Below are 12,372 nucleotides of genomic sequence, written 5' to 3' on the forward strand. Positions count from 1 at the left end.
GGCAATTTATTTATATTAGGGGATTTTATTTTATTATATTAATTATAAATTAAATTAATTAAATCATTTTGTATTATTTATATTTTTTTATAATTATATAAATATAAAAATAACTAAAATTTAAATTACATTTATATTCTTAATTGTATTATCACAAAATAATTAAAATAATTTTTAAGTTTATTTAATTTTTTATATTAGGTATTTATTTATTTATTATATTATAATGATGCCTAAAATTTAAATTAGATTAAAAAATATTATTATCATAATCAATAAAATAATAATTTAATAATTAAGTGGCTATGAAAAAAAAAATGAATTGAAATTCAGATTCACAGGCCTAAGATAAATAGAAAGCCCACTAACTCATATCCTTTAATAGAAGCCCAATGGAATACCAAACATCCAAAACATTAGAAGCCCAATTCCGTTACCCCAACCAAATACTCTCCAATTCCATTTGAAACCCTACTATTTAGGTCCTAGAACATAGAGGTGGTAAAACAAAAAATAATATATATAGTTTTGATTTAAAAGTATTTTATGTTTTTTAAGAAGAATTTTAATGGTAAAAAAATAAAAATTATTATTTAATTTTTATATTTTAATAAAATTAATTATTTAAATCATATATTTTAAAAGATATGCTATTTAATTTTTATATTTTATTTCTATTAAATTATTTAATTCATTCATTAAAATTTTCATTGGTTAAAGAATTAAATATCAATTAAATTATTATTTAATTATTTATTTTAATAAAATTAATTATTTAATCTATAAAAAATATAATAGTAAATTTATGTAATTTAATTAACTTTTTTAATTTATCTATTTTAATAAAATTAATTAATTAGAATACATTACATAATTCATATAATTTAATTTTGTTAACATGTTAAATTCTTTTATTATTATTTTTTTATAATCAAATTGCTCAAACTTTCTTTTTCTTATTTCTCTCTCTTTTTCATGTCTTTTCCCTTTGCACAAACATGTTTCTCCCTCTCACTTTCTATATTTTCATCTATTTTATAAAAATTGGTATAAATTATATGTGTAAAATAGTTAATTTATTTTTTATATGTTTAAGTAATCAAGACAATAATATATAAAAATTGTTTCCTAATAAGATAAATACAAAAATTATGTATAGAGAATTAAATAAAAATGCTTGAATTTTTTTTAAGTAAATTCATATTTAATCATACATCGTAAAATTTTTATTTTTATATAAGAATATATTTTTTAAAATATTAATTTTTTAAAATACAGAAATTAATTAATTAATTTTAATAAAATAAAAATATTAAATAAAAATATTTTTAAGATATAAATACTATTTAATAAGATTAATTGAAATAGAGAGATTAAATAATAATTTTATAGATATTAAATAAAAGAAAATTTGATAAAATATTAAATAATTTTAAAAAATAAATATATAAATTAAATAGTATATTTATTTAAAAAATAAAATAAAATAATTAATGTTATTAAAATATAAAATTAAATAATAATTTTTCTTTATTAATATATTATTTAATGTAAATATATATATATATATATTCATTATTTATGGAAACATTTAAATTTTCAATCCCTGGCCTTTTTCCAAGATGCCAATTCTGCAGAAAATTTAAATTAATCATGAAATACCTTTTTTAATAATAATTATGAAAATATTGGTTAATTATAAAAAACTTATGTACATTTTTACCCTTACTATTTAAGAAAGTTGCCCTTCTAGTCCAATGACGCAAAATTTTTCACCCAGAGTGGAGAATTAGCCTGGCGATTTGATCCCGACTACGGAATTGGCAGTCGCCGATCACAATCACGGTGAAACCCTAACACTTTGTGAGGTAAAAGCAAAACGAAGCCCTCAACACAGGTAATAGTTTTCTCCTTCTTCTCTTCGCCTTTCAGTTTCTCATTTTCCTTTCATGTATTAGACTTTTCAGAGTATAATTTTACTGTAATCGAATATTGCTGCAAAAACACCGTTGAAATCTTAACTGCAACCAAAAACACCGTTGCTCGTCACTCGGCCAATGGGACAGAGTGGAGGTAGTGCAAGTTGAAATTTTACTTGTTTGAGATTTGGTATAGAGTGTAGAAGTATTGCTCGAGTTAAAATTGGATGCCAAATTTTTTGTTTGTTAAAATATTGCAAATAGAGGCCAAACAGTACATGAGCCACTGTATTGCAAATTTCAACTCATTGATCATAAATTCAATTTCAGTTCATTTTAATGAACAATTTTAAACTCTAAGCTCAGCAGGGAATATTGTGAGCCGTTCGAGATCAGTTTTTAAAATAAATATTTTTTAAGAAGTATTATGGAAAATAATTATTTTATATATTATAGAAATAATTATACAAGAAACAGATTATATAGGAAATAAATTTTGAACATTATAAGATCACTATTAATGCACATTATTTAGATAAAAAAATGTCATTATTAAAAAAAGTAATGCCAAAATTATTTAATTTCTGTTAGCCTGTTAAGCTTATGAACATGCTTGAGCTCATAAGTTTGAACAAAAATTAGGCTTCAGTTCGAAACAAATAAAAACAAAATCAAACTTGAGCTCCATCATACTCGAGCCAACTTTTGAGTATGTTGAGGGTTCACTGTTGAAACATTTTACTGTAATTTTGTGACGATGAGTTTACTAGGCTTTGAGTTTCATAGAATATAGTGTTTGGCCATGATGTGTTGGGAACCTTTGGCTGGGAATCATAAACACAACAAGAAAGAGGGAAAAATATGGAATCACTGATCGGGAAGACCAACTTCAAAAGTTCCATAACTTATTTCATAAAATTCTATAATGCTTTATACAAATTATAATTAAAATTATTGAAATTTGCAATAAGATTAGAAGATAAAAGAAAATTGCTTCTGATGAAGAAAATTAGTTGCCAAGTCAAAAAAAAAAAAGATTGAAATTTTACTTCAAATTAGTGTTATTAAAGAGAGAAGCGACACTAAAGCGGCAAGGTACCTTATTGCTTTAGGTGAGAGACTTGTTGAAGTGAGGTGCCGTGGCCTATATACACACACACAAATCTAAAATAAAAATGTCATACTTTTAACTAGTTTAATAAATAAAAAAGCATATTGAAAAGAAAAAATAATATTATTTGCACTATATGTAATATAACTATATAAGAGAAATAGAAAGCAGAAAATAATAAGGTTACATAAAGTAAATGAAATTTAAAGAAAGATTAATTAATTCCACTTTATTAGGCTTTACGGAGAAATAGGAGAGAAGAGGAGAGGAGGAGGAGAGAAGAGAAGAAGAAGAGGAGAAATAAACACTAAAAAAAAATAAAAATAAACGCTACTTTGAAAGAGACGCACCTTGGCGAAAGAGGCACTTGCCTCGCCTTCAGACTTTCTTTTGAGACTTCAACAAAATTGCTTTTCTTATTTTGTCATTTTTTGGCTTGTTAATTAAGTACTCCTTTGACCAAATGTAATAAAAAAAAGTGATTTATCCTTTTCTCTTGTTTATTTAGATCAATAAGAGAATAAAAAATTATTATTTTAATAAAATATATCTTGCATTTTGTTCCCAAATATGTAGTATAAATGAGACTTTCTATTCCTTTGGGGGAGCATTTTAATTATTTGCTGTGGGTGATAAATTTGACTTTGCTTAATACTAGGTGAAAATTATAGAGAAACTTATTCTAGGTCTTGGAGAGATCATGCCCCACCACAACTCACCTTGCCTTAATCCCTGACAATAAGAGAGTCAATGTCATTTTGGCTGGAAGATGGTCCTCATTGGTCACTTCTAGCAATGAAGGAGATGCCAAAAGTGTATTCTTCATTGTGACATTATACTTGCACAACACTTGGTTGGCGCATTTCATTCAGTGCACTGGATGGGCAATTTTCCTTGTCCTGTATTTGGTGCACCATTTATCATGATGAAAGTGGATTGCTTTCCTATCCAATCCTTCTTTTTCTGTCCTTTCAGTTCTCATCTATATAGACATGAGAGTCATTGCTTTCCTTGTTAGCTGGGTTGAGGCTTTCTGAGAAGGTTAGAAATACTACCAGCCAAATAATGCTTCAGTCCTAGTAAATGTAGATTGTAGAGAAGCAACCCATGTTTCCATAAAAATGAAAAATAGGTGTAGGAAGCAATACTGAGATATATATGGCTTAATGCATGACATTTTTTCTCCCACTCCTATCAATAAGCTATCTTATCCCGCTAATTTTGCCAGAGTGAAATTTCAGTCCTTTAGCTTCCTTAAGCAATGCCTTACTAACATTAATCAGATTTTGAGTTAATTGACCAATGCTTGTGTTATATCTCTATAGCACAATTATAACAAGCTTTTGCTTCACATGTAGGAATGTACCAAAAGGTGTTGTTAGTAGTATGCCATAGAGTATATCATTTTGCATGTATCTTGTACACATTTTATTAATATAAGGCAATTTCATTTTTTCGTTTACATAATATATTTATGTGTAATAGAAAAGGTCCATTGATATTTTATTAGAAATTCTATTCTTAAGTTGTTAAGAATATAAGTGACAGTATTTATAGCACAAAGTATCATAAATTGGTTCACAATCGAGGATACTTCACAAATGACATGACTTATTCAGAAAGATTGTAATCATATTTGTTTCCAAGGTATTTATATGAGATATAAATAAGATGGAGTGGTGAGTCTCATGCCATATAACAAACATGATAGGCACTTATACATGATAAGTAGGCCGAACCAGTGACGCTTATGACAAGAACATGGAGTTTACTCTTGTCAATGCATTGTCATATATCATATCAGTGCATATAATCTTTAGACTTGAGATAACACAGTTATCTTGTATGTAGGTGATTTGAGTTTGATACTGCTTTCATACTTGTACTGTGTATGGGTATATGGGCATGTGGTGGCTCCTACTAGTTATATATGGAGATAGGTGTTGATCAAGATGGAATCCGTTACCCTAAGTAAATATAGATAAAATACTATGTTCATTTAATTGTTCTTGATGTTTCAAGTTCTTGATGTTTCAAGTTCCTGACCAGGACAGACAGATTTAGTCAGAAAAGAGTTTCTGACAAGAAAATCTAATTAATCAAGAATTGGAATTAAAAGAGAACATAATATTCATAGCAAATGGGGTTTGACATTAACTATGACTCCAGCACGAATTGAGATTTTGTAACGGATAGATTCTAGTGCATGGTAACATATGATTAAAGATTCATTTAAGGTATTCCTTATTACTTATTGGATGGCTATGACATACTATACTAGGTGTCAACCATGGTCTATGAGATACCTGAAATGATTTAGAGAAATCATTTATGGTAAGAAAAAGTTCTAATGATATTAAGAGTTAATATCATTTCTCATTGCCAATAAGTAATGAGCCTAGTAAGTCACACATCTACAAAAGCTAATCACCATTTAAAATGTGATTTAATTGATTAATTAAAGAGTTTAATTAATTAATTAAAGTGGTTTGGTTTGCAATAAGATTGCAAAGTTCTTAGCATGACTTGAAACCAAATCTAGGTTATTGGATGTATAATATAAATTAAATTTATATTTAATTTGATTAAATATGAATTTAATTATGAGAAATTAATTAATGGAGATTAATTAATTAATTAATGGAGATTAATTAATTAATTAATTTATATTTGATATAAATTGATTTAAAGAGGAGAAATTATAATTTTGGGTTGAGAATTCAAATTAAAGAGTAAGGGCAAATTGGTCTTTTCACATGGTGACATGTGGCACCATGAGATGGTGATACATGGCACCATATGATCTTGCCACTTGTCTTCCTATGATGGAAGACCACATGTCATGATTTAAATGGAGCTTGACACTTGGCTTCATAGGATTAAATCAAATAATAACAAGATGGGATCTTGTGATGACATGTGGCAAGGGAGTTAGGGTTTGACCAAGGTTATAAAGAAAAATAAGCCACTCACTCTTCCTCTCAAAAAGTGGACGGCAACTTGGAGTGTCTTTCTCCTCTCTTATTTTCTCACTCGATTCAAAGAGAAATCTCTATTTTCTTTGAGTTAGAATTGCTAGAAAAGGTTTCTAGTGTCCTAAATACCCATTAACCTTCACTAAAGCAATAAACCCTATCTTAAAATTGGTTGACAAGGCTTGAGAAGCCAATCTAGGGGCTGCCATTGCTACTTTGGTGTGTGCTTGTGGTAGACAAACTAGAGGAACAACATTTGGGGTCCTAAGAACATCATAAGATTGCATTAATTGTGTATCAAGAGGTTAGTACCTAAAAATCCCTCTTTTAGTTAGGGTTTAATTAAATTAAAAATTAAACCCTAATCTTTAATGGCAAATGAAATTTTAATGCATGCTAAAATATGTTTTGATATGCAATTGGACATTGAAAATTGATTAGGTTCATAAAAAATTTGATATGATGCATGTAATCTTAGAAATAATTTTTGAAATATAAGGTTCTAATGCCTAATAATCAAGCTTCCACTCCTTCAGGTGTACCAGACTAGCAGTTGCCAAGCTGAAGAGAAGGTGAAATACATGGCATGGACAAATGAAATGGATAGTTGCCTTACCAAGATACTTGTTGAGCAACCAAAAAGGGCAACAAAATGGATGGAACTTTGAAGGCTGAAGCATATATGATTACTGTTGCAAACATAAATGAAAAATTTGGGCTTTATTTGACTAAGGAGAATATCAAGAATAGGCTAAAAACATGGAAGAAGCAGTTTAAGATTTTAGTAGCTTCTTGCTCATAATGGATTTGAGTGAGATGGAGCACAAAAGATGGTTGTTGCAGAAAATTCAGTATGGAATGACTACGTCAAGGTGCATGCATGGACTTTGACATGTATTTATTTTCTTGATTAGTTTTTCTATTTTTTCATAATTCGTTGTCCAATGACTATTATGAAGCCTTTTATTCTGTCCACACCAGGATTTTTCGTGCAAAAGTCATTGAGAACTATGATCAGTTATGTCTCAGTTTGGGGAATTGTGATGATGCTTCGGAGACTATTGATGCCTTTCCTATTCAAGCTGGTATGGTGAAAGACAAAGTGAAGAACATGATGTGGACCAATGAAATGGCCCATTGCCTCAACAAGATCCTTGTGGTCGAGGAGCGACTGAGAGTGGGAAATAAAAATAAATTGGATAACAAATTAAAACCTGCCACATATGTAGCACCTGTATTGGCCGTGAATGAAAGGTTTCAACTTGACTTGGTGAAAGCTCATGTTAAAAACTGTCTGAAAACATGGAAGAAACAGTATGACATTAAGTAACTCTATGAACATAATGAATTTGAATGGAATGAGACGAGAAACGGTGCACATATCAGATTTTTTGGTTTGCAATTCATGCAATAACATGCATCATGAACATTTTATTATGCAGATGTGAAATAGTTTATTATTTTTTACTTCTTTTTGAAGCATAGGAACCCTTATGCGAGGCAACTTCAAGGCCGGGTTATCAATAGCTTTGATGAACTGAGCATTATTATTGGCTGTGATGATCCCCCCTGAAAGTTCTCTAAATGGTGATGATACTAATTTTAATTTGGCTGCAGGTGGTGCAGCTGTGGATGCCGAAGATGCATTTAAAAATCAAAGTGACAATGCAAAAGAGAAAGGGAAGTATATATCCTGGACTGAAGAAATGGATCATTGCCTAACAGAGCTGCTGCTTGAGCAAGTTCTGCTTGGAAATAGGCTGGCGAAAAATTTTAAGGCTGCAGCTTATACCGCTGCTCTTACTGTTTTAAACAAAAAGTTTGCACTGGTGTTAACAAAGGAAAACATTAGAAACCGCTTAAAAACGTGGAGGAAACAGTATGGACTAGTGAAAGAACTCCTTTCTCATAGTGGATTTGAGTGGGATGAGAGACAAAAGATGGTTGTGGCTAGTGACTCCAAATGGAATGAATATATTAAGGTATGGTCCATATTATGTACATAAATGCATCCAATTAGGAAGCAACTTGATATTTGTTAATAAAAACAGCATGAGATGCTATACACAATGGACTCAAAACCCATTATCTTGTAAGCTAGTGATAAAATAATTTTGTGAAGAAGGAATATCAAAATGTAATTATGATATATTTTCGTTGAGCTCATGCCAAAAATTGTTGGGACAAAGCTGTGTTTAGCGTTTATGATGTCTAGCAATCATATTCGCATCACTATCTTTTTATTTCATCTTCCCTACCCAAGAATATTGAAAGAGTAACTTGTCATGCTCATTGGAGACAATTCTGAGAGATCCTAATGCATAGAAAATTTTGGATTACTTCAATAAAAATCCTAATGCAAATTCATTTTAACACCACCCCCGCCAACCCCACCCCCACCCCCCTCCCCCCCCCCCCAAAAAAAAAAAAAGAATAATGATAATAAATAAAAATAAAAATAAAAAATCTCTAGTAATCTTTATAACTTTCATCTTTCCTATTGTTACTTTCCTTTTATTTTCTTCTCACAGAAATCCTGATGCAAGACATTTGCGTGCAAAATCCATTGAGAACTTGAGTGAGTTGCAGATCATTGTTGGCAATGAGCTGGGTAGTAGAAACTGCTCTGGAACTGGTGCCAAATTTGTAAATCCTGTACAGAGCTATAAAGACCATGCTGAAACTCCATTAAATTTCTTGGTTGATGAAGAAATAAATGATGATAGTGCTGGTAATGACAGGCAAGAGTCAACTCAGTGGATATGGTCTAGGCCTTCATTATCACATCCCAAACAGCCAGACAAGAGGAGACTCGACTCAACTAAACTAAACTTTTATCCAAAAGATTTATCCAAACAGCCAGACAAGAGGAGACGTGTTGATGAAATTATGGTAGAATTGATGAGTACCATTGCCACAAACACTGGTAAGATAGCTGATGCATTAACAGAAAATAACAACAATGTTTGCTTGGATGAGGTTTTTAAGATGGTGCAGAATATACCAGGCTTTGATGATGATATGATTATTGATGCTTGTGAGTATCTGTCATCTGAAGAGAGTAGAGCCAGAATGTTCATGAAATTAGATGACAGATTGAGAACACTTTGGCTTTTGAAACGTTTGCGTGATCAGGGCAGTTAAATATTGCAATAAACTGAATCATTCATTTTTAATATTGGCTAACTTGAATTTAGTTCACGGAATCAAAATTTCTATGTATAGAAAAGCCTTGAAGAATCAAGATAAAGCTTTCAAATTTCAACATATTCCATCTCTTATATATATTTGGTTAAGATTGAATACGAACTGTGTTTGCAGAAGGCCACAAGCTTTTATGTCACATCCCTAGCTTATGTAGTGCTCGCTGCTTAGCGTTAAAAAGAGGAGTTTCTGCACTTGCGGTGTTGCTCCTTAATTTGTTTGTCAAATATGATTTGTCTCCCCAAGTTATCAAATTTGTTTATCTGAATATGGTTTTATGTTTGTGTCTACGCGCCTTGTTAGTTCTTTCTATTTGTACATCGATAAGTCATCGTATTGTTTGCTCAGTCTCACCCTGTTGGAGGCAACAATGAACCATTCTTGTCTAACGAGTGCAGAGACTATGTCTTTTTACCTTAATTTCATGTGCAAGGATTGTAGACCGTCTCTGTACAATTAGATTGATGTTCCGCAATGCAACAAACTGTATCTCAGGTTCTGCAGAAAGTAATGTCACAAGAGGCGGAGCCATCTTCTTGCACAGATTTTGAACAACATCAGTGCTAGTGATTAAGTTCCATTTGTTGAAGGATCATCTATAAAGGTGAAAATGAGAAAAACAATGTAAGAACTGATTGAATTTAGACAAGTTGAATAATATCAAAGGTATCAACATTAAAAATGATAAAGCAGAACAGCAGCAAAACAATGACAGCATATCAACTTAACAGCTGAAAGCACAACCGCACAATTAGCATGATGTAGACATGTAGTTGTGGAGTAACTCGCTCCACTATATTTTCAATCTCACGAGTATCAGCTGCTTTGTATCTAGAAAGGGCATCCAGTATAAAAACTTGGCCCCACCTGAAAATGGTACAAAATAAACAACTTAGACAAGCACCAAACAAAGAGGTTGCCTGCATAAAAAATTTCCGAGAGCTTCAAGAAAATTAAGTTAAAGATTAATTAAAAAAAAAAAAAAACTTATTGCTAGTGATAAAATCCAAAGCATGACTAGGTACTAGAACATAAATCTGCACAATAAGCACTACATAAAAATGCAACACACAGGCAAGAGAGACAAAGAACAGAGTGTACACAACAGTACAAGGTTGTTCACCCCAACTAAAAGCATACTGTTATTTTAGGAAAGAATGCAACAGGAGAGGAAAATGGAGATAGGGGCAGACAAGAGAGCAATGACAAGCAAGCCATATGCTTCACATATAGCCGCATGTACATATGACCATATTTTAAATCTCTTGCATTATTTTACTCCATTTTCATTCATATTGTAAGACATATCACAGCATGCTCAAATACAAAAGTACATCACGTCAATCCGATTGAATCACATTAGGATTAAAACCATCAAGGACCAAAAATCAGTTTTGTGTAAATGATGGGTCTCTCTGCATCTAACCAAGTAGAACACTAAATTCGAAGACACGCCTGAACAAAAATTTATATCAATCATAGAAACCAACCTTCAGACACCTCTGAAGGAGATCACATAAATACTCTATAATTTTGTCAACACGAATGCAACCCATTGTCCGTACTGCCAAAGCTCGAATCAGAGGATTTGGATCTCGTGAATCCTGCACAAACGAAATTAAACATCAAGTTCTTAGAAGATGACGGAAGCAAATGATAACACCGTCAACACACTTGTTCATGGTAGTCAGATTCATCTAACCCCATAAAGGAACAAGAAGTAATTAATACATGAAACCATGTTTTTCTCTGCAAAACGTTCAGCATTTTTTTTTCCACCACATATGAAACCTTTAAACTAAGGTTTAACAAAGCTATCAAATAAACTTTTTTAAAACAAAAAAGAAGCATGTTTGAAAGAAGTATATATAAATCTGCAAGCAATTAGAGGTTTCATATTAGTTCTTACCTTTGCAAATGTATTTACTGCAAGTATTGCTAGATCAGGCTGGCTTTTAGCATAATTTATAAGATATAAATAAACCAGCGTTTTAAGCTCCAAAATTTCCGTTTGCATACAATTAACTACATCAGTGAAAAGTGATGACACATCCTTTCCAACAATCATGGCAGCAATCACCTTCTTAACAGCATCTTTTCTCTTGTCCTGCACAACAACATATGCAGCTTCACATGGATCCTATTGTAGATAAAAAAATAAAAAATAAAAAAAAACTTGTAATCAAAATTCAAAGCCCTACATACTGTCAATCAGAGATGATATGCACACATTCGAATTAATATAAATGCTCTGAGTGTGTGTGGAGAGAGAGCGAGAACAACACACCTTGTACTGAGAATTGAGTTCTTCCTTGACTTCAGGGATTTCACCCTACTTGGTGGTGGAGAAATACTTCGAATCGTGGCCAATTATGGCTGGGCTCTGAACCAATCAACTCCACAATGCACAGAGAAAGTGATTTGATTCCAGTTACTCGTGTGTGCAAAGCACTCTCATCTTCCTCAATGATAAACAATAAAAAAAATAAGAAAAATAACAGTCAGAGATTAGATGCAACTACGGAGGAACTATTAACCGTTCCTTAAGATCCGTTACTCAGGTCTTCTGTTTCCTCCAGAATAGGAAAGAATCAGAATTCTAGAGAAAGAAACTCAAATGCCGTATCTCATATTCATGTAATTTAGCTGAGGAAAAGCGAACTGAACTAAAATTGTAACATTCGTCAATCCATTCACAAAACCTAACACAATTTCAAGCGTATAGCTTCACAAACATGATCCAGTTCGAAAAAATCACCAGAAATTCCTAGATCTAACATGATGCAACTTGGAAAATAGTGAAAGTAGACAGTCAACTTACGAATCACTGAATTAGGAAGTGATAGACGGCAGCGGAGGTTTCCGGCAGCTAAGAAGAAGTGAGTTTAGTGCCGGCGACCAAGTCGACATTGACCAAAAAACACATAATGTAATAAAATAATAAAATCATTTTTTAAAATTAGTTAAAAATAATTATCAGGTTTTCCTTATAATTATTTATTAAATATAAAAATCTATTTATGTAAACATGATAGTCGCTAGCTGTTTAGTCTATTAACTGAACCAATTTCACTAGCAAATCTATGTTTACTCCCACTATTTTCAACTCTTATTTAAAAAATATATGTAATGAGAAAAATCTTTACATATATATTTTTCTTAT

General features: G+C 31.2%; 2 protein-coding genes across 4 annotated transcripts; one reads left to right on the plus strand and one right to left on the minus strand.

Moving 5' to 3' along the window:
• Positions 1–1,745: 1,745 nt before the first annotated feature.
• On the plus strand, positions 1,746–8,788 carry LOC131183071 (uncharacterized protein At2g29880-like). Of its 3 annotated transcripts, XM_058152924.1 has the most exons (4): positions 1,746–1,897; positions 6,542–6,877; positions 6,987–7,987; positions 8,537–8,788. In XM_058152924.1, exons 3-4 carry the CDS (start codon positions 7,565–7,567, stop codon positions 8,543–8,545), a joined length of 432 nt encoding a protein of 143 aa, XP_058008907.1. In that variant the 5' UTR covers positions 1,746–1,897; positions 6,542–6,877; positions 6,987–7,564; the 3' UTR covers positions 8,546–8,788. The 3 variants fall into 3 exon arrangements, with proteins under 3 accessions (XP_058008907.1, XP_058008906.1, XP_058008908.1); XM_058152923.1 differs by having other exon boundaries at positions 6,542–7,987; XM_058152925.1 differs by lacking the exon at positions 1,746–1,897 and adding an exon at positions 5,996–6,309 and having other exon boundaries at positions 6,542–7,987.
• A 364-nt stretch (positions 8,789–9,152) lies between these two features.
• LOC110653289 (beta-adaptin-like protein C) lies at positions 9,153–12,264 on the minus strand. The gene is made up of 5 exons (XM_058152926.1): positions 12,031–12,264; positions 11,497–11,667; positions 11,119–11,316; positions 10,700–10,813; positions 9,153–10,076 (listed from the first exon to the last, which is right to left on the minus strand). Exons 3-5 carry the CDS (start codon positions 11,275–11,277, stop codon positions 10,041–10,043), a joined length of 309 nt encoding a protein of 102 aa, XP_058008909.1. The 5' UTR covers positions 11,278–11,316; positions 11,497–11,667; positions 12,031–12,264; the 3' UTR covers positions 9,153–10,040.
• Between the last annotated feature and the right edge of the window lie 108 nt (positions 12,265–12,372).

The sequence above is a fragment of the Hevea brasiliensis genome, chromosome 9 (assembly GCF_030052815.1).
Source record: "Hevea brasiliensis isolate MT/VB/25A 57/8 chromosome 9, ASM3005281v1, whole genome shotgun sequence".
Lineage (NCBI taxonomy): Eukaryota > Viridiplantae > Streptophyta > Magnoliopsida > Malpighiales > Euphorbiaceae > Hevea > Hevea brasiliensis.